Here is a 26,460-nt window from a genome sequence, read left to right on the forward strand (position 1 = left end):
AAGAATGACCAATCAGACACTCCAAGCACTCCATTCTAGCAGATCCAGCAGCATTGCAGAGGCCACGTGATCATAACAATGTTTGCTAGTCGCAGGCAGCTAGCCAGCAGCAATACGCACTAACGCAGCAGTACGACTCGTAAATATGTAAATTATATGTATCGGATCGGTATCGATGCTGCCATATCGGTGTCCTATCGGAAGTGAAGTTTTTCGATTGCAGCATCCCTGCCCCAGGCAGGGTTTGAGCCCACGACCATCCGCACGAAAGGTGCGTGCGGCAATGTTTTAGAAGAACTGAGTGAATTTGAATTTGTTTCGTTTATATGTTATATATATTTATTTTACTCTTGGTGGTGTGCCTTCTCCCTGTCTGGAGCTGTCCTCGTCCTCTTTGTTGGGTGTGTCGTCCATGGGAGAGCTTCTGGAGGAGGTGGCAGAGAACGGTCCCAGGCCCATCACCTCATCAAACGACCTGGACACCTCTTGCTGCTGGGGCAGGAACAACAATTAGTCCGTTTTAATAATACCACTAGGGATGCCAACAATTCATTGAAAATCGATTAATCGCCGTCAATTCTTCAATTAAACGTAACAGTTAACCACCATGGGGCTCTTTTCGCAGAGGAAGTTGGAACGCACATTATGTGCAAAATGTACATTAAATGCCCTCATTTTGCATCATAACCATGCAATTACCTTTATAAAAACAGATATTTGTCTAGACTCTAGAATGATACAGACTATTTTAATGTGTCAAGTTTAATTTGTTCATTATCTGCTACTCTTCCTTAAAACGGGTTAAGAAAAAAGAAAAAAACTTTTGCATTGTTACATGCTCCATTCAGCATGTAAATGTAGTGCGACTACAACTTGAAAGTGTGAAAAAAAAAACTTGAATAATTAACACAAATCTCCTTTTCCCCCCCAAAAACGTTTGAGAACTACTGATTTAGAAGGCATTTGTAGAATCGGCCTTAACCGCTTAAGCGCACCACCAAGTGGCGTGCTACGAGCTTGTAGGTCTGCTATTTATTTTTTTAATCGAAGAACTACTGACATATACAGTACATAGCTTTTTCAGAAAGCTGTCAGGATGTAGAAGACATTTTTTTAAATCTTATCTCAGGTCAAAATGGGTTAAGTTAAGTTTATTTATGAAACATATTTATTTGACACTTTGTGGTCATCATACCCCCTGTCTGGAAGCGTCCTCTCCCTCCTTGTTGGCCGTGTCCTCCACACCGCTGCTCCTGGAGGAGCTGGCAGAGCAAAACGGTCCCAGGCCCATCACCTCATCAAACACCCTGGACATGCGCTCCTCATGCTGCAGCAGGTGGGGAGAACAAATCCAAAATACCGAATTTTACTTGGTTGTAAAATGGTTACTTGGTTGAGCTCTCAAGACAACTCAAAGCGAAGCAAGCCAGTGAGGAAAAGCACAGACCTCGAGTCGGTGCTTTTCCATCTCTGCCAGCTGGTCTATTAAAAAACTTCTTTTAGGTGATAAATATGCCATACAGTTGCGTTGCTAAATATTGATTACAAAGATGAAAAAATGAAGACGCTCGCACACTGTGGGCTCCGATGCTGTGATAAGTGCCAATTTATTTGCACAATAAGATGACTGACGTTTCGATCAAAATGCTCTTCCTCAGACTATAGGTGAACAGGAGGATCCCTATGTGTTGGACTGATTATCTTGAACCCCAGTAAGTACTAAGAATCCTTTTTTTAATATATATATAAATCCTATAAAAGATTTATTGATGACATATTCTCTATCTGGACTTCTACTGAGAATTTCATCACTTTATGAACACACAGAATGCCTTCTTAAAGTTCACCATGGACGGTCACTACAACAATGCATCCAAAATGAATTTCTTGGACATATCGATTATTCATGATCAGGGCTCCCTGAGGCCTGAGCACTAGCTTATACAGAAAACCCACTGACAGAAACGTCTCCCTGTTACATGGTGATTCTTATCATCCTACACCTTTAAAGAAAAGTCTTCCTATTTCTCAACTAAACCATATACGACGTATATGTAGTTCTGACCCCGGATTTGTACATAGAGTTGATCTAGAACAGCGTTTTCTTCAGAGACATTATCAAACAGAATGGGTCACGCAAGCCTCTAAAGTCTAAACCCTCAAGATCGATGGCTCCACAGTAACAAACTCCCCCCACATCCGTAACCTTGGTGTCACATTTGACTCCACCCTCGCCCGCCTCCGGCCCTCTCTGACTTTCCCTGTTGCCGAAACCCTCATTCACGCATTCATTACATCCCGGATTGACTACTGCAACAGTATCCTCAATGGCACCACCTCCAAAGTCCTCAACAAACTACAACACGTGCAAAACTCAGCTGCCCGTCTGCTCACCAGTACACGCTCCAGAGACCATATTACACCCGTCCTCCACGACCTACACTGGTTCCCCGTCAAAGAATTCACTACAAAATCCTGCTCACCACCTACAAAGCTCTCAATAACCTGGCTCCCCCCTACCTTTCCGATCTTCTCAAACCATTATGTCCCCCTCCGCCCCTCAGGTCCAGTGAAGCCAAACTCCTGAAGGTCTGCAAGGCAAAGTAATGCACCTGGGGGGACAGGGCCTTCTACGTTTCGGCCCCCAACCTCTGGAATGAACTCCCAAACTATCTCAGAGTTGCTCCCTCTCTCCTCTTTCAAAACCTCACTCAAAACCCACCTCTTCAGGATAGCTTTCCCCAGCTGAGGTCTGGTCTAGGATGTCCCCCCTTCCCTCATTTATCCTTTTAACCTTGTACTGTTGTTACTTGCGCAAGCAGAGCGCGCAAGTAATAATTTCGCCCGGTCTGTGTGCACCGTGCCAGCCGACCCGCCACTTGATGCGTATGCGAATAAAACAGCAAATTTGTGCCTGGTTTGCTGGGACCAGATTACATAAATGACCATATGTCTTACGTCATCATTTAGAGCTTGTCATACGTATACTATATACATAATCAGTCAAATAAAATAGCAAAATGTGCCTGATTTGCTGGGACCAGAGTACATGGTGTGTATATGTATGACTAGCTCTAAATGATGACGTAAGACATATGGTCATTTATGTAATCTGGTCCCAGCAAACCAGGCACAAATTTGCTGTTTTATTCGCATACGCATCAAGTGGCGGGTCGGCTGGCACGGTTGTTGGCGCAAAGTAACCACAGTATACCGCTAATCAACTTACAACTACATACTCTATATATTATGTATATGTATGTATACGTATGTCTTACATCATAATTTGGAGCTAGTCATACGTATACTATATACATAATCAGTCAAATAAAATAGCAAATTGTGCCTGATTTGCTGGGACCAGATTACGGTACATAAATGACCATATGTCTTACGTCATCATTTAGAGCTAGTCATACGTATACTATATACATAATCAGTCAAATAAAATAGCAAAATGTGCCTGATTTGCTGGGACCAGAGTACATGGTGTGTATATGTATGACTAGCTCTAAATGATGACGCAAGACATATATATGGTCATTTATGTAATCTGGTCCCAGCAAACCAGGCACAAATTTGCTGTTTTATTCGCATACGCATCAAGTGGCGGGTCGGCTGGCACGGTTGTTGGCGCAAAGTAACCACAGTATACCGCTAATCAACTTACAACTACACACTCTATATAGTATATGTATATGTATGTATACGTAATTACGTATGTCTTACATCAGCGGTTCCCAAAGTGGGGTCCGCGGACCCCTAGGGGTACGCGACGCATAGCCAGGGGGTACCCCAAGCCTCCTCAAAAAAAAGGGGGGGGGGGGGGCTAGTGAATTATGGTGTGTGTGTGATATGGAATGTCCAGTACCTCCCCAGTGCCTTCCCAAGTGCCATCCCAGTGTCTGCCCTGCAGTGTCTGCCCAGTGGCTCCCCAGTACCTCCCCAGTGTCCCCTGAGTGCCTCCCCAGTGTCCCCCTGAGTGCCTCCCCAGTGTCTCCCCAGTGCCTCCCCAATGTCTCCCCAGTGGCTGAAGTTTCTCCCCAGTCTCCCCTGAGTGCCTCCCCAGTGTCCCCCTGAGTGCCTCCCCAGTGCCTCCCCAATGTCTCCCCAGTGGCTGCAGTGTCTCCCCAGTGCCTCCCCAGTGCCTTCCCAGTGCCTCCCCAGTGTCCCCTCAGTGCCTCCCCAGTGTCTCCCCAGTGTCCCCCTGAGTGCCTCCCCAGTGCCTCCCCAGTGTCCCCCTGAGTGCCTGCCCAGTGTCTCCCCAGTGTCTCCCCAGTGCCTCCCCAGTGTCTCCCCAGTGTACCCTCAGTGCCTCCCCAGTGTCTCCCCAGTGTCCCCTCAGTGCCTTCCGAGTGCCTCCCCAGTGTCCCCTCAGTGCCTTCCCAGTGCCTCCCCAGTGTCCCCCTGAGTGTCTCCCCATGCTCCCCAGTGTCCCCCTGAGTGCCTCCCCAGTGCCTCCCCAGTGTCCCCCTGAGTGCCTCCCCAGTGTCCCCCTGAGTGCCTGCCCAGTGTCTCCCCAGTGTCCCCTCAGTGCCTCCCCAGTGTCTCCCCAGTGTCCCCTCAGTGCCTTCCGAGTGCCTCCCCAGTGTCCCCTCAGTGCCTTCCCAGTGCCTCCCCAGTGTCCCCCTGAGTGTCTCCCCATGCTCCCCAGTGTCCTCCTGAGTGCCTCCCCAGTGCCTCCCCAGTGTCCCCCTGAGTGCCTCCTGAGTGCCTCCCCAGTCCCTCCCCAGTGTCCCCCTGAGTGCCTGCCCAGTGCCTCCCCAGTGTCTCCCCAGTGTCCCCTCAGTGCCTCCCCAGTGTCTCCCCAGTGTCTCCCCAGTGCCTCCCCAGTGTCTCCCCAGTGTCCCCTCAGTGCCTCCCCAGTGTCTCCCCAGTGTCCCCCTGAGTGCCTCCCCAGTGCCTCCCCAGTGTCCCCCTGAGTGTCTCCCCATGCTCCCCAGTGTCTCCCCAGTGTCCCCTCAGTGCCTCCCCAGTGTCCCCCTGAGTGCCTCCCCAGTGTCTCCCCAGTGCCTGCCCAGTGTCCCCCCAGTGTCTCCAATAGCAATACGAGAGCAATAATACAAATTAATCTTAATTTATTAATCTTATTTATTAATTATTTAATCAAATTAAAAAATTCATCAAAACGTTCGACGCAAGAAGCCCCCCCTGCGGCCTGCGCCCAGCACCATGCCAAAGCTTTTTCCTGCAGGAAACACTGCTTGTGGTTGTAAATATATTGTTATCTGTGTTGTGAGGATGAGGGGGTACCTGGAAAAATATCTACCCCAAAAGGGGTACCTGGTCCAAAAAAGTTTGGGAACCCCTGTCTTACATCATCATTTGGAGCTAGTCATACGTATACTATATACATAATCAGTCAAATAAAATAGCAAATTGTGCCTGATTTGCTGGGACCAGAGTACATGGTGTGTATATGTATGACTAGCTCTAAATGATGACGTAAGACATATGGTCATTTATGTAATCTGGTCCCAGCAAACCAGGCACAAATTTGCTGTTTTATACGCATACGCATCAAGTGGCGGGTCGGCTGGCACGGTTTTTGGCGCAAAGTAACCACAGTATACCGCTAATCAACTTACAACTACATACTCTATATAGTATATGTATATGTATAGTTACGCATGTCTTACGTCATCATTTAGAGCTAGTCATACGTATACTATATACATAATCAGTAAAATAAAATAGCAAATTGTGCCTGATTTGCTGGGACCAGAGTACATGATGTGTATATGTATGACTAGCTCTCAATGATGACGTAAGAAATAGTCATTTATGTAATCTGGTCCCAGCAAACCAGGCACAAATCTGCTGTTTTATTTGCATACGCATCAAGTGGCGGGTTGGCTGGCACGGTGTTTGGCGCAAAGTAACCACAGTATACCGCTAATCAACTTACAACTACATACTCTATATAGTATATGTATAATGTATACATACATAGATTTAGTATTAATATCACTATAGTCCAAGATGAAATACATTTAAAACAATTGACAATTTACAATAAATAATAAAATAATTATACTGTATAACATATTTTAATTCAGTTTATATACCTTTTTTTCATCACATATCAATGATTTATTTTTCTTTGAAAAACTAAAAAGGTATCTAGAATATTTCTAAATTGATAAAAGTGTATTTCTTATATAGATAGAAACTTGAACCATACTTAATAATACTAGGTGTTTACTGTTTACATGCATAAAGTAGATAGGTAGCAAATAGTTACACCTAATAATTAGACATTTCAAACGATCCTTCACAGAGATATTGAGATTCCACAGTTTACAGCGGTCGAAAATACTTGCGCGCTCTGCTTGCGCACTAGTTGGCCATTTATGGCCTACTAGTGTGCAACAAGCAAGTATGCACTCGACAGAGTGCAGTTCTAGTTGTATCTGTTTTGCTATGTTTTTTCTAATAAAGTCTGTTCCTAGTGTTCTTATGTAAAGCGCTTTGGGTATTTAGAAAAGCGCTATATAAATCTGAGCTATTATTATTATTATTAAACATTTTCTAAATGTCACACAATCCGAGTGCCTCAAAAAAAAAGAGCACCAAGAGCAGTGACAAGAGAATCACATGTGCCATTCCATACTCTGTCCACTATAATGAATAAACATTGGCATATTATCTCTACAGACCCAACTCTCAAAGAGCACTTGTCCCAATGACCATGGGTGGTCTACAAGAGAAACCCCAAACCTGAGAAACATGCTGGTGAGGTCTGACTGCCCACCGGACTCCCAATCTACTTTCCAGTCCCTGTTGAGCCCTGTGCCACCAGGCAACAACCAATGCAACAACTGTCAACAGTGTCACTTCACTCGTAAAACTAATATATTCTATCACCCATACAGAGGAAAATGTTCAAGGTCAGAGGCATTATTTCATGCAAAACGACTAATGTGATCTACATGTTCAAAAGCCCGCAGGGGCAGCCTATATTGGCAAAACTTCTAGAGCTCTCAAAACGAGGATCACAAAACATATAAGTATTAGAAAAAAGTGATTAGAAATCATGACACAAAGAGTCCTATTGCGCTACATTTTAGTGCTCTTGCCTCTTAAGCATAATGTTACTTCTTTAAACTATGTGGGTATAGAACATGTTCAGCTCCCACGGCGTGGTGGTGACATGAAAAAACGTGAATTGTTCTGGATTTATACTCTGAATACTATGTCACCAAAGGGTCTCAATGAAGAAATGGACATCCGCCCCTTTCTGTGATGTTAGTTCTTTATCTGGGCATGGATCTGTCTCCCTCTGTGATAAGTCTAGTCTAGTACGTATGCTAAATGCCAAGTTTCATTCTTTGGCGACCCCATAATATCCATGTTCACAAAAGGTTGCTCAGATTCCACGTAATGGATTGACACAAACCTTGAGTACTTATATTCTCCAGTCCAGAGGATAACCACTACATATTTGTGTTAACCCTACAGCCTTTGCTCGAGTGCACTTGAGCACACTAGCACACATCACATCTCTCAATGTGCAGAATCAATAGATTGATTGTGTGAACATTTGAGTCATGCCGAGGATGATGAACCCTAAATATTCAAGTGACCCCATGTCCTTTCCTCTAATAATAATGCCACACTCAACCTCAACCTTTGCACATGACACAACATAAAACCTAAGAGGCAGATTGCTAATCCAGACAACAGTCTTGTCAAAACTCGACTATTGTAACTCCCTCCTTACTGGCCTACCAGCATGTGCACTTAAGCCTCTCCAGCTGATCCAAAATGCCACAGCTCGCTTGGTCTTCAACCAGCCAACATTCTCACATGTCTCCCCCCTGCTCCGCTCCCTCCACTGGCTCCCGGTCGCTGCCCGCACAGAATACAAAACTCTGATGCTGGCATTCAAAGCAACCAAAGGTATGGCTCCCCCATATCTTGCAAGTATGATTGAACCCTACAAACCCTCCCGCGCACTCAGATCAGCCAACGCAGGGAAGCTGGAAGTACCCTCACTAAAAACGCCGGGACAACGCTCCACACGTCCCAAACTCTTCTCCCTTCTGGCTCCAAAACTGTGGAATGCACTTCCCATTGCAGTCAGAACTGCAGCATCACTCCCAATCTTCCGCCGTAGTCTGAAAACCCACCTTTTCAGACTCCATCATGGCCCGTAGCACTTATCCTACCCCCTTAGATAGCATTTCGGTATACTTAGATAGCATTTGATAGACTTATAGCATGTTATGTAGACAGCACTATAATTGCATTGTATATAGTCATAGCACGCCATAGTACATATGTATAGCATAGTAGTATAGATATATAGTTTATATGTATAGTCTCATAATATAGATATTCCACTGTTACTTTCTTAGCTTAAGCATGTTTCATGATAAATGCTTTGTATTCCCATGCTTTTTTGTTCCTGCTTAATGTAAGTCGCTCTGGATTAAGAGCGTCTGCTAAATGCCTAAATTGTAAATTGTAATTGCTGGATCAGAGTCATGACTTGGGGTTTCAGCGGCAGAACGGCGGCATAAATGTGATAAATGCTCCGTTTGTACTCATCCATTAAATAATTCCAAATACGCGGAGCGAGGTATTGTCCTCTAGTCCATGTGAAAGTTCTGGCACAAAACGTGTATTATTACTGTATTTAGTCAAATATCTCCACGTTTTCACGAGCTGCACCTGGGCGGCTTTCTATCCGGGCAAGGGTCCCGGAATGACAGCTGGACTGAATTAATCAAAACTTCCTCTGATCATCACAAACCTCATCACCAATTGACCAGGGAAACACAAATGTTTGGGGCACACAATTGGCAGGTGCCTTGCGATAGGTGCTGGGTAATTCATTACACCACATGCCAATTGTGTGCCCCAAACATTTGTGCTTCCTTGGTCAATTTATGATGAGGTTTGTGGTAATCAACAGTCAGGAATTGTTGGTAAATTCAGTCTATCGATCATTCCGGGCCCCTCGCCCGGAGAGAAAGCCGTCCTGGTGCAGCTCGTGAAAAGTGGAGATATTTGACTAAATTATTTTATAGTAAAATATCTCCACTTTGTGTATTTAGTCTAAATACACGTTTTGTGGCAGAACTTTCACATGGATCTGCCACTGCAACCACAAGTCATGACACTGATCTATGGCTCCTGTATGTGGAATACTGTACCAACTGTATGTAACAACAGAGACATACTAGGGCTACCAATTCCAGTGCCATTAGCACAAAGTTAATTCATTCACAAATCTGCTTGGCATATTTATCTATGATGTCTCACTCTCAACTAATGTATACACAATGTTGTGAACAAGATCAGTTTCATTGCATAATTAAGTATGCTGTACATTGACATCGAATATGTATCACTGAGACACTGACAACAAGCAGGTATATCATTACAATCTAACAAAACTCCTGAATGCACAGAATGCACATGGAATGGAAACAAGCCCTCATAGTTTTTTATGTTATGCTGTTGAATAAGTGTACCTCATAAAGTATTCCATCAATGATAAATCCGTGCTCTAAACTTTAGAACACTCATTATCACAGATGCAGGGTGAACAGATACAATAGACATTCCCCAAAAATCCATACATCATTCATGCTGCACCCCACCATCTCTGCATACCCAGTCACACTCACACTCACAGTGTGTGTGTGTGTGTGTGTGTGTGTGTGTGTGTGTGTGTGTGTGTGTGTGTGTGTGTGTGTGTGTGTGTGTGTGTGTATGTGCACGCGTGTCTGAGTCAGAGTATGTCTGAGTATGCACAATAAGGCTACAATACGTTAGAATCAATTGGAGAGGGTAACTTCAAGAGGCTGGCCCTCAATCTATGTTTAAAGTTACAGAGTGAAGATGCGGAGTTGGCAATAAGTATGTGCACATCTGCACAGTGCACACCAGCAATCAGAGCAATGCCAAGCAATCCAAGTAATTTTGTTAAAAGGTTGATCAGTCAGATAACAACATGCCATGCCATATAATTATCTAGCCCCTCTCGGAACCCCCTGGGTCAGCCCAATCCGAACCGAAATGTCAGAAACTTCAGTACCATTGGGTTCTGACTTGTAGGGCTAATAATTATCATGTGTAGTCTTTCAGTGCTAAAGCATTTTGGTCAAAACGATTCTTACATTTACCTCTGATCGTTTCCCCCGATGTCCCTCCGGATCCGCCATGTTTTTCTTTTTTAATGCTGCAAAAAATGTATGCCGCGATCGAGGAGGCTAAGCTAACAAGGCTAAGCTAGCACTGCAAAAAAGAAACACTGAATAAGTACACAAACCTACTCATGCTACAAACCCGAGACCCGGTTCTATCGAAGCGTGGTTCCCTGGTTGATATGAATACGAGGAAATGCATTTAGTTAGAAGAACACATAAACCTCCAAAGTGTTTTGTTTTTCTAGCAGTGAGCCAACAGTATGTTTTTTTTTGCTCCGGAATCGGATGTGTGCACACTATGCACCTCCCTTTCCGACCAACTGCATGCCAGTAGCACTACCGTAAACCTGGCTTTTTTTTTTTTAATTGTATTATTATTATTATTATTATTATTATTATTGATGTTACTGTTAGTATTATCCCTGGGCTGCATTTGAAAACCCTAACCCTAGTTAATTACGGTAATTATAATGCGCAGCGGTGAGTCTGTGACTCAGAACGGGGTCAAACAACCATCAAGCAAATCAGAAGCTCGGTCGTACCGCGGCGTTGCGCGCTGCTGCGGGAAATAGCCGATCTACAAGCCCACAGCGCGTCGCTTCCGCGACGCGCTGTGGGCTTGTAGATCGGCTATTTTCCGCAGCGCGACGCCGACGTACGACGACCACCAGCAGGCCAGGCATCAGGAAGAAGAAAAGACAGAGCGACACAGCAGCCAGCAGCAACGAGGAGAGGAGGTTGTTGTTATTGTTGCTGATGTTGACACAGTTTGGTACCACCATCACCACCATCATCCTCATCGCCTCTTCTCAGTGGGATCCTTCATTTTGTTTTATTTTGCGAATTGCGAAATACTAGATAAAGAATAAATCAAGGGCGCGGGCTTCTTTGGCAACGAATGCATGGCAATGACAGCGCCAGTGAGGGCGATGGCAGCAGCGGCAGCGGGGGGGCCTGCGTCTTTGTCCCGGTTTCGGGGTGCCCTGGTGGGCGCTGCGCTGGGGGATTGTGTCGGCGGGGAGTTCGAGGGAGCGGAGGAGGTGCCCATGGAGAACGTGCTGCAGCATCTGAGCAGCCTGGACGACGAGACGAAGGGAGATGGTGAGTTGGAGGGGTCGAGAGGGAGGGGATGGATTCAGAATGTGTTCACATCACATGCAGTGTGGGTGGAGGAGATCCCATATTATTACATGACATGATTGACTATGTGGAGCAAAAATCATCTGACTGCGGCATAGCAACACTGGGACTTGAGGCTTCATGCTGTTCTGACTGTAACCTCCTACTCTTCTGCTGTTGCTTTTTCTTTTTTTCTTTTTTTTTTTTTGAATTGGGGTATGAATTATGATGAACTCCCCGTTTAAGTGAGACTACTCACCAGTCACCAAAAACTGCAGAATCTCTGATCACGCTGTTTCACTGGGGGACTTGTGGAGGCTACATTAATAGAAATGTCTCAAACATATTGTTAATTGTGCTGCTATAGTCTCATAATATGAATTGGATTTGGATTATCCTCAACTCAATTTATCTGTTCAGCTGAGCATCATCCAATGGTCCAACTCTTTGGTAGACTGGTGGTGGTTAGTAACATCACGTGTAGTGCTTTATTGGGTCGTCCACTCACAGTTAACAGTTTTTGTATTGAGTTGTGCTTGAAATGTACTGTAATTCTGCAAACTGTTAATACATACTTCAATCAATCAAGTACGTCGTGGGGGGGACAGAGCTTTCGCCTTTGCTGCCCCAACCCTGTGGAATGCCCTCCCTAAGGCACTCAGAGATGCCCCTAACCTTCAAATACACCCTCAAAACCCACCTCTTCTAAATTGCCTTCCCTAGCTAACCCTTTTCACTGTCTTTTAATGTTCTTTAGCTTTTAGTGGGGTTTTTTTTCCTTTTTTCTATTTAAGTTGTTTTTAATTTGTTGTTACCTCTGTAAAGCCCCCACATGTAAAGCGTCTTTGGGTACTCAGAAAAGCGGTACATAAGTTTGAGATATTATTATCTTGACATGAAATAGTTTGAGGACCACTGATATTGAAACATAGGTTTTTCACAATACCAGAGCTACCAACCTGCACACATTTTGTGTACCAACCACGCAATTCTAGGTGTTTATACCCCTAGAATTGCGTGGTTGGTACACAAAATGTGTGCAGGTTGGTAGCTCTGCAATACTATAGAGTGTAGAATCTGCTCTCAGGTCTCAATGTGTTTTAATGTGTGTCTCTTCCTGTGTTCAGGTATTCTTGAGTACAGTGACGACACAGCCATGACACGATGCGTGGTCCAGTCACTGTTGGCCCGTGCTGGCTTTGATGAGCAAGACATGGCTCGCAGGTTATACACTTGTACCCTACCCACCTACACTGACCACTGCGCAAACCTGTTTCGATGCTAGCAACTAACGCTTGCAACTTTTATCATGGTTTATGTGTAATGTCTCAGAGAAAAGTCTGTAGAGAACACACACAAGCACAGTTGCACAAACTGACATCTCTTACCCCTCTTGTAGGTTTGCTAAGGAATACAGTCTTTCTCCTGGCCGAGGTTATGGATCTGGAGTGGTCCAGGTGTTGAAGAAGCTGTCCTCTCCACAGCTTAGTGATGTATACCAGCCAGCCAGGGATCAGTTCAACGGCAGGGGCTCCTTTGGAAACGGGGGGGCTATGAGGGCGGCCCCCTTCGCACTGGCTTTCCCAGACATTGCAGATGTCAAGAGGGTGAGTGCAGGGAGGGTGGAGGGGATTTGTTGAATCTTATCAAGTGGTCTAAGGTAGCTGAGCCTACGGTGTCCAGGTAGCTCAATTGGTAAAGCAGTCGCCTTTCGACTACACGGTCATGGGTTAGATCCCGGGCACCACCAACTCAGCGTATGTGTAGCTGTGTAGTTGTGCGGTAAGTACTGGGAGCTGATGGTAGGTCTCGTGCTCCACAGTCCACCTCAGAAATCCATCTCCCAGGGGTCTAACGCTTTGTAAAATGGGGATGGACTCCCGCCCTCTGGCTGATACAGATAATAAGCCTCTCTGACTTACTACTACTACTGATACGCTACCTTAGGTAGCTGAATGTCTTCACATGGCCACAAGGCTCAAGGTTGAATGCAAACGGTCTCATCCATATTGCCCACAATAGTGGGAGTAGTTTCAACTTCGAAGTGAGTTCTCTGTCTCTTCTCTCTTTCAGTTTGCCTGTCAGGGAGCCATGCTAACCCACTCCTGTTCTTTGGGTTATAATGGAGCTGTGCTGCAGGCGCTGGCCGTCCACCTCTCGCTGCAGGGGGTGCTCGATGTGCCCCAGAAATTCATCAGCCGGCTGATCAAAGAGATGGAAGAGGTGGAGGATGATGAGTCTGCACGCAGCGACGCCAGAGTGTGAGTACTTACTCATACCTAAAGGCCTGTTCATAGTTCATACTCAGCGTTAAAGATGATGTCTCTCTGTCCGTTCTCGTGCGTTCATTCATTTCATGCACCTTTCTGCCCGTTGTCTTAAAGCACCGGTATAGACCTAATCACAATGTCTCTTTACCTTTTACTTCTCGGTAGAACACCTACCGGTACTGTATGTGCAGTGTAGTCGCTCTAGAACTATTTTAATGACACCAAATGCAAGCATGCGCACCATGTTACATTGCATGCAAAAAAGTTGTTTGAGAATATTCAGTACATTTCTTTAGAATACTTAAAGGAATATCTCCCAATCCCAATGTGATTACAAAAATACATAGTATTATGCATAGTGTAATAACTCTGTGGCCTCCTTGTCTATAGTATAGCCTAGCCTGATACCAACCACTGGAACTTTCCCCAGTTATTTGGAACATTCCCTGAAACTCAGGAATTGTTCTTCAGGAACTTAGCTCAATTTTGGACCCTGGTGTTTAATTTCATATTTAACTATAGAGTCTTCCAGAGCAATTAGCTGGTTTTGAATGCAAGGTATTTGTGATGTACAGTTTATAGGCCAATGTTATACCAAGTGTAGTCAATACCCTCCAACACGTAACATAATAACAGATGTCATAAATCGTCATACCCGGTCAGCTGCTTTTTTCAGCAGTTCTGGAAGCACAAAAGTGCTATTAAGAGATGAACTATTTTCAACTATTCATGAGTTTCACATTCAATTATACCAGGTATTTCCTTGTGAACCATCCAGTGTAGTGGTTCTGTTTTGTGACACATGAGCGTTGCGCTGGTGATTGGTCTACCTTTGAGGACACATACATGGATGAGGCGACGCGCAGTTTGGTCTTAAGTCTGGATGTAAAATATAATGTTCAAATCCTGATCATAAGCAGTGGTTCTCTTTGACCTCACGAGTAACGACGACCTTTTGTCTTTACAGCCTGAAAGAAGCAGAAAAGCCATTCTGTGAGCGTCTACACAGAGTTAAAGACCTGATGGACAGGAGTAAGGTCAGCATAGAAGAGGTCATCTCTGAACTCGGTCAGTATCTATCAGAAATCTCATACAGTATGTACTATACAATAAATATCTGATCTTCTTCCTGTCTCCAGAGGGCTGATTGCTACTTGACAATTGAACCTCTGCATAACTGTAGTTGCCTTTACCAGAAGGGGGTATAAACATGTCCTGTTCTGGGTCAGTTTCTCATTGCTTCATTCGATTGGCTCAGTAGCAGATTTGAACGGGAAACACACATGAATTTCCCATTCAAATCTGCTGCTGCTGAGCCAATCAAATGAAGCTATTGAAAACTGAACCGGAACAGTAAATGCCTATGTCTCGCTATTATGTAGTCTCGCTTAGCCAGACAACTATTCCACAATCTCCGAATGCTATATAGAGTCTGGAACTTCCCCTCCTGAAACCCGAGCAAGGAAGTTGCCATTTCCATTCACGAGAATATATTTTAAAATATCTTTACATTTCTACTTAGCAGTAGGCTATTTATGCTTAGATGATTTCTATTTATATTAGGATACATTTGCGTGACTGTAAAGACGAAACGGAAGTGGGGAGGAGGCTTCCGTTCTCCAGACTGTATGATGGAAGCATTAGAAAAGTGCGAGAGGCAACAGTCTGGCCACGTGAGACTACCTCTTACGGAAAAGGGAACTACAGTTATGCACAGTCTCTCTTGCGGAGCACATTCATGGCCCCCAGGAGGATGAACCCGATTTTTTGTCATTGTCATGGGCGGCTGTGGCTCAGGAGGTAGAGCAGGTCGTCCAATGATCCGTGGGTCGGTGGTTCGAATCCCAGCTCCTCCTGTCTACATGTCGAAGTGTCCTTGGGCAAGACACTGAACCCTACATTGCCTCCAATGAGTTGGTCGGTGTGAGCTCGCCACCATTGGTGTGTGAATGTGGGAAGTGAGGACGCTGGCGTCGACTGTTCGCCGCTTCACCTCCCAATGTATGAATGAATGAACCATTGTAAAGCGCTTTGAGCACTTTAAAGCGCTATAAAAATGCAATTCATTATTATTATTATTATTGCCGTCTCACTCTGTCTCTTCTTCTAGGTAACGGCATCGCTGCGCTCCACTCTGTCCCCACCGCCATCTTCTGTGTGCTCCACTGTCTGCAGCCCCGAGACGGCCTTCCGGAGCGCTACGGGGGCCTGGAGAGGACAATGGCGTACAGCCTGGCCCTCGGCGGGGACACAGACACCATAGCGTGCATGGCCGGGGCCATCGCCGGGGCCCACTATGGCATCGAGGTCATTCCACTGACGTGGATCAAGTGCTGCGAGGGAACTGGAGATGCCCATGTGACCGCAGAGCGCCTTCACATGCTGTATTGCCAGTCGCCACAGGGGGAAGTTAGCGGGACAGGAAAGCAGGGCAACGGGTCAGACACTATGAGCTGCACAGAGAAGAAGAGAGATTCGGAGTGATGTTTTTGAAATGGACTTGTATGGAGGGACACAGACAGAAAGACAAGATGCACTTCATACTGTAGTGTATATGCACACACACACACACACACACACACACACACACACATGCGCGCACACACACATTGACCCGGAACACACACATTCAAGAGACACTTAAAGCCACATTGGTGTTTCAGGTTATGTTTTAGCCTCTTCTGTTTTATGAAGCACTTTAGCAGATTGACATTTGGGGGGAAACTTACATTAAAATCATCAGATTAAAATCTGATTGTTAGCATTCCTATGAGTACTATATAAGCCAACCCACATCGAACTGATAAGTACAAACAGTGATGGCTAACAAACTATTTTTCAAGCAACTGAACATCTGAGTAAAACTAGAAATTGAATACAACGCCCTAAAATTCAAAATGTGTTAAATATTTGACTGGCTTATTGGTTAACCTGATGCTGGATTTCAATACAGATGGATGACCAAAAAACCTTGTGTGCATACAGTACATGCATGTGCATTACACACACACACGCACACACACCCCTACAGACTTAATGCAAATGCATCATCTGTGGTCTTCCCTGTTTTGTGTCGAACAATCGTTTTGTCGTGACGGTTGCACTATACATTGATCATGACATGTTTTATCCTTTTTTTTGATGGGAGAAATAATTATTTAATAAACTTTTTGAAGTTGACATTGTGTAAGGAAATGTTTATGCAACTGGTACCCCTTTTAGAAGTGGATAGAAATATAATTTAAGAAATTGAAAATGTGAGAAAATAGGAGATAAACTAACCTTTAACAATGCAATCGCCTGTACGTTTTCAGTGAAGATAAAATGCATGATAGGGCTTTTTGTACAGTAGCTACATAAACTGGGACACATTTTCTGGTTTATGAATTTTATATCATTTTTAATCCATTAAAACCGGGAAAGCATCTGTGCCATTTTAGAGTTTTGCATTGGCTATTCAAAAAATAGCAGATATACAGCATGTATAGATTGGGTATTTTCGACAAAGAGATTTTGTGTAGAGGGGGAAAATATAGTCTCCTGGGGTTAATATTCAACGAACTATAGGAGGGTTTAAGGTGATTAATCCAATGCATAGCCAGCCAGATCTCCACCATTTATGACAGACTTTACTAGTCATTTTGGCGGAGACTATAGACTATAAATCTTTTTAAAGCGGTGTTGCAGAGGTCACATTGCAAGAGTTTTCACTATTGCAGGGCCGTCGGACTGGGGGGGGAAAGTGGAACACACTTACTAGGGCCCCAATGTGTGGGGGGCCTCAAAGCCTGGATTGATTGCACACAAAAATGTGTGTGGGGGCCCACAGTGATTGCTTTTCCGAGGGCCCAGAATTTGGTGCTACACCCCTGGTTGACAGGAGTGGTCAGAGATCATGTGCGAGTGAGTGGGATTGAAAAAGTAGTCCCAATGCAGGAAGTCATATCGTCTCCATGGTTTAACTTTTTGTGTTTTATTGCAAATTAACGCCCTACTTCATCATACTAACTAACTACAGTGTCACACAAAAGTATCCAAAATAGCTTGTGTATAAGCTATTTTGTACAAGCTCAAAGCGCAAAGCAACACATTTTGAGCTTTTAGATCTGCAATTTTTGCCTGTTTTTATTTATTTGAAACCTGTGAAAACAGTTTTGAGTCTGAGGTTTCCACCCAACAGAGACGATATTCACCTGGGCAGCTTTGCACAAAGTTGGTTTGAACTGCAAACGTAACACCATGTTTTCCCCTTTGGAAATCTCATGTCTCATCCACAGAGACAGCGTAAATGTAAATGTCCATATAAAGATAACATTTGTATTTTCAATTAAGACAAAAATCCCAAACCTAATTTTGTAATATATCTTGTAAGCCTAGTAGTGTGTTGATAATTTGGGAAAGCAGCCCCACCAAGTGGTTAACCAATGGTTCTGCAGGCAGCTGACCAAGGTTCGCTGCACTGGGAGGACAACCTCTGGCAACCTGCCTCCGTGGATCTGTTCTTGTTGTTCTTGTTGTAGTAACGACCCAGCACACTCAAACAAAAGAGGCTGATGACCCCCCTTGGGCCCCCTCAACTCTCACTATAACTAGACACTTTACCCCCCCCCCCCCCCCCCTCTCTCTCTCTCTCTGTTTAAAAGTACAGGAAAAATCTCAAAGTACAGGTGAAAATATAGTACAGGTAAAAATCTCTCTCTCTTTGAGAGAGACGGCTCGTGGATATACACGGCTTAGCAAGCCGTGGATCTACAAGCTCCAAGTGTTTCGTACACATGCAGCGCGTTGTGAGCTTGCAGATCGTCGGTGCCCCACTCACCATGAATCCAAGCAGAGGTCCTCACAAATAGGCCTATAGGTAAAACACTGCCAGTGCTCAGCAATGGACAGTTGCAAAGAAGTTGAGGTTTTACTTGTGCGATATTCAGATAATCTTCAACCGATTGTTATAATTCGAAGTGGTATATATTCTGTGAAGTTTATATTTTCATTGGGTGTACAAGTCATTTTTTTAATATGCCATTATCAAATGATATAGAGAGATGAGTCCTGGACTCCTGTGGATCATTTTATTTGCCCTAAGGTCAAGTGAAAATGTTTTTTTTTTAATGATTTGTTTGTGGCTTTTGCCTTTATATATATATTTTATAGAGGGATGGGATAAACAGTAGGCCGACAGGAAATGGGGAGAGAGATGGCCCGGGGGGGGGGGGGGGGGGGGTGACATGCAGTGAAGTCCGTCCAGATCTGGAGTCGAACCCGCGGCACACTGCCAGACTGGGCTACCAGCCAGGGTGCCTGGACCGATGAGCCACCACGGCCCAGGCCAGGTCAAGTGTAAATGTAAATGTTGTAATCTATATTTTAGTAGCCTAAGTCATGTCAGTAGACTGTGTGGCATAGATTGCTCAAGTCCATATTTGATGTGCCATGCCCGTGATATTAGACCACATTGAGCCAAAGTGTAAAAAATAAGAATAAACTACTTTGTAAGGGACAAAAGTTTATTGTAACCCTACAAAATGACACAGGGCAAGAAAAAAAAGATACAAAACAAAAATAAAATTATAGAAATGAATAAGGAAAAGAATGTTTCTCATTCTTATACAAGTCTGAAATCTATCCAACATACACGGACCACAGTATAATTATTCATATTCATATTCTTAATATAACATTTTATTGTAATGCTGTGTATACATACAAAATATAGCAAACTAAATAAGGCAAATAAATAGAGGTACAATTGACAGGAAAATGTAACATTCCTCAACTTTTAAACTTTTTTTTGTAATTTTCTAAATCTTATTTCAAACATCAAGAATGGTGTACAAATGTTTTTCTTTTCTTTTTTTAACTATACATATTTCGGTGGAGGACCTATTCATTTTTTAACCATAAAAATACTGACTCCTCACAATTATACAACCTTTAAAATCAGGTGCAACTTTTCTCAGGCAGTAAAAATCTTTTGTGTAACAGGTGATATTGCAAGCGTTTATTTTTTTTAAATATTAAACGAGAACAGACCACAACAATTTGTGCACCCTTCTTTAGGCATGCGGGTCGATGCCAAGTGCAGTGACTTTAACAGACGTGTGGTTATGTCTCCTTTTCTTACAGAGAAGCAAGTGACAGATGGAACATGAGTGGTCTTACGCTTACTTTGTAACCTGTCGTGGACCAAAAGTAGTAGATCTATAAGCTCACAACATATCTCATGGCAATGCATTTTGAGCTTGTAGAGCTTCTATTTTCGCCATGCGACACCATCACAAAATATACGTAAATCAGGCTTTAGAACTCACTGCGTTCTCATACATCAGAGCAATCTTTCATCACTTAATTGCAGGCGGTGTGTGTACGATTTCAGGTTGGGGAGACCCCTCTTACTGAATAAAAACCTTAACAAAAACGTACACCCCTTAAGTCTTTTCCCCAGTGGTTCTTAAAGTGGGTTCCAATTGAGGTGGACCCCCACCTCCAAATGGACCCTTACAACTGAGCGTATTAAAATGGAACCAAATTGACCCGTTATGGCTCCATTTGGTTCCACTTGAATACGCTCAGAGTTAATAGGGGGGGGGGGCTTTAAATTAAAACCACTTTAGAACTACGGTATCTAGTCCACTCCGTTACCTACTGTACCGAACCTCACTTGCAACTTTGTCTTTCTGTCTCCATCTCACTGCGGTCTATCTCCACCATTCAGTTCTCCTCTAAAGCTGCACGCTTCTCATCTCGGGGGTAACTGAGCCCATGCCATGGCATTGGGAATGGAAATGTCCCACATTAAAAGTGCATTGAACAAGCTACAATTCTTCACTCCTCTCGTTTTTCTATCATCGCACCCCAATCAGCCAGTCAATGGCCAAATAAACATAATCCAAACATGTAGTAATACAAACATGAAATAATACTGACAGAAAATTAGCAATACCGCTTTGTAAATAGACTATACATACACTATGGATTAAAGCTCTGGATTAAAAAACAAATAATGTTTTGAGAGACTGTCAAAGTCTGTTACTGAACTTCTCATAGTAGCTCTATAGCCAAAGAAAACAGAGGATGGAAAATAGAACAGCTCAAATGTACATGAGGATGTTGAGTGAGGAAAGGCAAATCATATTGTTTTACCTCCTCACTTGGGACCCAATTGATTTTTCCAGTTTGGGGGAGGGTGGGAGGGCATTCCAGAGGATCGGACAGTCTCTGTCCCTGTCTATTTGGTATAAAAATGTACATCTGAAAACGTGGGGCATGCACAAAATGCCAAGAACCTTTCTGCGCTGTGCATCTAATGTGCTCTACCCAGTGGTTCTCAAAGTGGGGTCTGGGGACCCGCAAGGGTCCTTGAGGGGGTTCCAGGGTGAGCCCGGGAAAAACGTGTTCATATACTGTAATATCAGTTTAACCACTTTTTAACCCGGATTTATACTTTGGCTTCTGAAAAATAGCCGATATACAGTTGTAGATAAGCTACGGTATTTGCAGAAAAGTTTGAAAGATCTTGGAAAAAGGTTGAAAATGTTGGAATAATTTTGATCGGAATTGTATAGCTTGTATACCGAATCTGCAACGGGATTTGGTGCAGAATGAAAAAGAGTACAGTTGCATCGCAGGTCCGTTTTACAAAGTATAGAGGGTTTAAGTGGTTAATGTGGAGATGTGGAGAAAGCCACCAGCACTGGTAAAGTACTTAAGTAAACAACTAGCAACAGGAATGGTACATGTGTGGAAACGGGGCAACAGGCACTTACAAAGTGTAAAGAAAAAAACAAAAGGACGAGCGCAAAATGGGCGAAGTGGAGGGGAAACTCATTTTGATCAAAAGCCTAAAGATCTTCGTTACATACTGGATATGAATGGATACTGCACAACTTTCATTTTCTGTTCATGTACTTGTTACCCCCCAAGCCAGTGTGAGTTCAGAAAAAGTTCTATGGCAAAGTATCCATCTCTTGAGACCTATGTTCTACTGTTTTAAAAAGATGGAGAACGTAATGTCAGCTTCCACCTACTAGCTGCTCAGGGTTCACTGAAATTGTTAATATAATAATAAATGTTTTACTTTTTGTTGCCAGCGGCTATTGATTTATCTGCATGCTTGTAAAGCCCAAGCATTCTACCGTCCTGCTGTAAATTAAACAGATCTACTGGATGGCATTTCATGAAACCATCAAAAGAACAATACATTCATTAGGACACCGTTTCTCAACATAGGGTATCTTACAGGTCTGTAACTCTAACCAACTCGGGAGTTACGGACCCAAAAGCATACCTTACCAAATTGACCCTGAGCAAGCCAAACGTCCAATCCTCTTACTGCGCTTGTGTGCCCGTCACATACAGCCTTTAACACGACTGCAGTCACTGCATGGGATAATTGAAGAGAGACCAGACCATAATAGAAAAGGTTGATCAAATCATGTAAACATTATTACTCCTTGGAAACAGAGATTCTTTATAGGACTGCACCAACGATTCTATCAATGATTTCGATGGAATTTCGGACAAGTCCATAGTTACCTTTTAGTTATTTTTTTAAACTTTCAATAGGCTCTGTGCATTAACCGTAGACGCAGGTTTTCAGAAGGTGGCACACCCCTTTCCTGTTCCAGTTCATTTTCCCCATAGCTCCATTTGATTGGCTTGGCAGCAGGTTTGAACCGGAATTTTTTAGTGTTTCCACTTTCCAGTTAAAATCTGCCGCTGAAATGAACAGGCACGGGAAATAGGTATCCCACCTTCTCGAAAACCCAGGACTACAGAAATGCACAGAGCCTAATTGAGTCTCTCTTTTTCTGTCGGGGGCTATGGTGTACATACTGTAGTAGGCTGTATGATGCTACAAATTGAGGCCAGTGATACCAAATCTAATACTAGCTCTCTGCGTTCCCCTGTATGTTTCAGTACGCCTTTCCCCCGCTCTGTAACGTTGTCTCTCTCTGTCCTTATCTCGCCTGTGAATTGGGAGTGCGTTTCTGAATTTGAACAGATTCATCATTTCACACGTTGTCCCACACGGGGGAAAAGTAATGGCCTTGCCATCTCTCCAGCCACTCCCCGTGGGTGGAGGACTTGTATAGCACTTTTTTGCATTCTCTAGTGATGCCATTCCGTCTGCGACATATACATACTTTATCGTGAACCAGCTTAGAAAACAGTCGATCTACAAGCTCACACCGTTATCACGTTGTGTAGCTTGTAGATCGGCTAGTTTCAGCACGGGGACACCGCTGTACGTATAAATGGGCCATAATCCATCAGAGGACTTGAACGCTGTCCCAAGGCAAAAATCGGAAGGACCTTCAGGTTCAGTCCAAACGCATCGCAGCCGTTGTCCTTTCTACCGCTAAGAATTAAGAAATATAAAAAACCATAGTACTTGCTAAAAAAAACAAAAAACAAAAACGGTGTGGGCTGCGATACATGGGCCTGTGTCCTGTTAGTCCCTTTTAAGTCATTATCTTGGTACAGCTTTATTGACAGGAACAGCACCACACAAAAAATTTGTACAGTATATTTGTCTCTGTCGAGTGGAAACCTAACCTAATGACTAATATGACAGGGATGAAAGGTAGTGGTGCCCTTTGTATCCTTACATCAATGTTTATTACAGTATTAATAACCATAATCTACATCTAAGCCTCTCCACGGTAATGCACTGTACCCCCGTTACTGCGCTGTGCCCTACACCCTACAGGAGCATGTGCAGGATAGACGCCTGGGGTCAGGTCTTACAATGCAGAACAGAACGTAAAAGACAAGAAATCCACTGCATGAGCATCAATCTTGGTGCCAAGCTTTCACACAAACCGTTATCTTTTGTGGGAGAATCGGCCTATACGTTCCTAATAAAGACATTGATGAAAACAAGTCTGAATGTTGAACCCATGGCCAGTTTACGCACTTCTTAGTTCCTACACAGTGTTTTCATTAACTGTAGCCCCACAGAACAAGCGTCAATCAACGTGTGTGGATGAAATGTGAGCTGTTCAAATAACAAAAAAGGGGGACTAAACTGTGTTTTCAATTAATTATATTTTGTCCCGTTTTTTGTTAGCTTTCCTTTAGCATATAATTACAGGGAGTAAGATTAGAAAATGAATCTTTTCCAATAACACTTTGGGTTGGGTTTTAATAATAATAATACAAGGTCGCCGTACAACAGGATTAAAAATTTGGCAGTTTGTTGAAATAGTGTAGTGCAAACAAGACATGGATGTGTGAAATGGACAAGCAATCTTTTTTTTTTGCACAAAGCACAACAAAAAATGTAAAAGAATTCCACTTCAATGTCAACCTTTTTTTTTTTTTCAATGTGAACTTAAAACACCAACAAATGACGTAACTATTAGTGTGTACAAAGAACAAAAAATGCCATGAAAACATAAAATAAAGAAAATCTTTGCAATTAGCTTGTCTGCATCTAAATATAAATATATAAATGCCAAATTGCAGTATGTTTTTTTTTGTTTTGTTTTATTAATACATAATATATATCTTCTCGCTGCTTTGGCACTGGATTATGCCAAAACAATCCTTTTTTTTCTTTTTCTTTTTACCACCGAAGAAATAAGAGAGTATAAAGTGAACCTTGACAGCCCCCCGCCCCGCCCCAACCCCGTGGCGCAGTCAACATTAAATTGTCTTCTCTTTGTTTTGGGTGGGGTGGTAGGTAGGGTGGCTGTGCCGAGGGGCTGCTTTTCCTTGTGAAGTGCCGTTGTCCTCAGCAAACTGCCCTCCGGGAATACTGGGCTCCCCCTGGGAATGCTGTGTGCAGGACGAGGTACAACAGGTATATGTGGGAGGAGAGGTGAATCCCAATGTGAGCCCACTTTGAACCACTGTGTCGTCGTCGTCGTCGTCCCCAAAACCACGTGCCACCGCTAACTGTATCCTTCCTGAGTCCCTTCAAATGCCAGACATCCAACTTTCAAAGAACTGGGGGAGGGGATTCGTGGACTCGTACTCCATTATTTGCACTGACCACTTAACCCTTAATATGTTTGGCCGGAGTCCCACAGGGCTCTATATACTGGTGTCTTTTGTTATTGTGGGGCAAAGCACACGCTGAAAATAGCCGATGGACAAGCTCACGACGCGTACTTTGTGAGCTTGTCCATCGGCTATTCTCAGCAAAAGCTTCCCCCACAATCCGGCGGCATTTGGGTTTAAGTGGTCCAATCGTCCATTCTGACCCCTACGGGCTGTGTGTAGTCACTGTCTACCAGGCCAGCGATGTGCGGGAGAAGAACGGAGAGAACTCCAACAGGCCTCTTTTGGTCCGCAGGACACCCTCGAACCCGAGCTTCAGAATGGACGTGAGGCTTGGGCACAGGCTCCAAGCTATCCCCTTCCGGAATTTCCACAGGAGTTTGAGAGAGACTACCAAGATCAGCCTAACCTCTCTCTCTCTCATCCTCGCCTCTATGTACAGTGTGACTGGCTGATCCCCGATATCTTACGTGTTTCAGCACCGGATTCCTATGAAATAGGGCTGCCCCACCACAGTGGATGTTGCAGAGGTAACAGCCTAATTATGTGTGAAAGGAAAAGTGATCTACGAGAATGCGAGTGAGATAACGAAAGGGTGAGAGAGCACAGTGTTGAAAAGGGTGAAGAAAAACACGAGGGACCATTTGTCACAGTGGCCTGTCCGTCTGTCCATCCCAAGTGGTCTTTGTCCCATTCAAGAGATCTGTGCACGCTACAGGAGTCCAGGAAATAAAGTTGTGATGGGGAAAGAGCTTTGCGAAAGCGATGAAAGAATCAGTCTTACTTCCTTCAAATGGTATGGCTGTTATTACACGCTACTAAACATGTTCAGTCCCACCATTAAATGCGTAAACCTGTCCTCCTTCCATCATCACTGACCGGTATGGTCTCAGTTTGCGGGCCTGGCATCGAAAGTTAAACGTCACCGCTTTTAAGAAATGTACACCACCACGGGAGGGTAAGCAGGGTGTCTGTCTCGTTTCCGAGGCCTAGTAGTTGACCTTGGTGATGGGCCTCTCGCGCCCGCCGCCCTCCACCAGCTGGTTGACCGAGCGCTTGCGGCCGCGCTTGAACTTGTTCAGGTCCTTGTCGAAGACCTCGCCCGAGCGCAGCGCCGACACCAGGTCGTCGAACTCTCCTCCCACCTCGTCGGAGGCACCGCCCTTCTTGGACCTCCGTTCGCGCTCCCTCTGCTCCTTGAGCTGGAGAGAGACAGTTTGGACGGAAGGAAGGAAGGAAAGAAGGTAGGTAAAATAAATGGAAGGAAGGAAGGACATAAAGGAAGAAAAAGGGCACAATGAAGAGAGTTGTAGAGACACAAAAAGACAAAGAAAGAGGAAGAGAAAATGAATCATTCCATCCAGCTTTGGAACATAAACAGAGAAGCATGGATCCAGAACCAGACCACTGAATCACATATTAAACAGTTCCTATGAATTCTGCTGACAAGTCTACCAGCTAATCAGCTGCTTATCAGCCCCATCACCATGTAAACGGGCTGTGGTTTAACTCAAGCTGCAATAGTTGAAAAGCTTGTGTGCATGCGTGCGTGCGTGCGTGTGTGTGTGTGTGTGAGAGAGAAAGTGTGTTTTGAATTCAAGTGTCTGTATGTAACAAAGATTTGAGGATGTCTGGAGAAGGGTTTTGTTCCGAGCACTGCCTGGCTCTCCCAGACTGCTGTTGTATTTGTGTGGAATATTCTCAAGGCCCTTGTTTCATGTTTGGGTCTGTGCTGTATTAAGCGCCTTCGCACACTATTCACATAACTCCATCTCAGTCGGATCTGGTTCAACTCCGGTATAATTCTTAGTGTCGGTCTTAGTGTGTCTGAACTGTCTCGATGCTGCCTGGTGCACCATGTGGGTGAGAAACAAGACAGAATGAATCCCACTAGCTCAGCGATTCCC

General features: G+C 44.1%; 3 protein-coding genes across 3 annotated transcripts in view; 1 reads left to right on the forward strand and 2 right to left on the reverse strand.

Moving 5' to 3' along the window:
- Positions 1-10,637, reverse strand: part of LOC310877744 (zinc finger MYM-type protein 4-like) — a gene marked incomplete at its 3' end in the record, with an annotated part of 41,779 nt that extends 31,142 nt beyond the window's left edge. Inside the window, exons 1-3 of the mRNA XM_083791693.1 lie at positions 10,137-10,637; positions 1,196-1,327; positions 349-489 (exon numbers count right to left, since the gene is read on the reverse strand). Coding sequence (XP_083647819.1) covers positions 349-489; positions 1,196-1,327; positions 10,137-10,175 — 312 coding nt within the window. The 5' untranslated portion in view covers positions 10,176-10,637. The remainder of the gene's footprint in view (positions 1-348; positions 490-1,195; positions 1,328-10,136) is intronic.
- Positions 10,638-10,830: 193 nt separating this feature from the next.
- Positions 10,831-16,729, forward strand: adprs (ADP-ribosylserine hydrolase). Its single transcript, XM_083791443.1, has 6 exons — positions 10,831-11,261; positions 12,407-12,503; positions 12,679-12,886; positions 13,353-13,540; positions 14,517-14,617; positions 15,660-16,729. Exons 1-6 carry the CDS (start codon positions 11,063-11,065, stop codon positions 16,031-16,033), a joined length of 1,167 nt encoding a protein of 388 aa, XP_083647569.1. The 5' UTR covers positions 10,831-11,062; the 3' UTR covers positions 16,034-16,729.
- Positions 16,730-22,113: 5,384 nt separating this feature from the next.
- daam2 (dishevelled associated activator of morphogenesis 2) overlaps positions 22,114-26,460 on the reverse strand; it is a 139,691-nt gene continuing 135,344 nt past the window's right edge. The window contains 1 exon segment of the mRNA XM_083792351.1: positions 22,114-25,755. Coding sequence (XP_083648477.1) covers positions 25,543-25,755 — 213 coding nt within the window. The 3' untranslated portion in view covers positions 22,114-25,542.

The sequence above is a fragment of the Protomyctophum parallelum genome (assembly GCF_964188405.1).
Source record: "Protomyctophum parallelum genome assembly, chromosome: 20".
Taxonomy (NCBI): domain Eukaryota; kingdom Metazoa; phylum Chordata; class Actinopteri; order Myctophiformes; family Myctophidae; genus Protomyctophum; species Protomyctophum parallelum.

Excerpts from the sequence above, each read along its gene's own strand:
- adprs (XM_083791443.1), top strand. The coding sequence starts at position 11,063 with ATGGCAATGACAGCGCCAGTGAGGGCGATGGCAGCAGCGGCAGCGGGG. Across the intron at positions 12,504-12,678 it reads GAGCAAGACATGGCTCGCAG|GTTTGCTAAGGAATACAGTC; the intron begins GTTATACACTTG and ends CCCCTCTTGTAG. Across the intron at positions 12,887-13,352 it reads ACATTGCAGATGTCAAGAGG|TTTGCCTGTCAGGGAGCCAT; the intron begins GTGAGTGCAGGG and ends TCTCTCTTTCAG.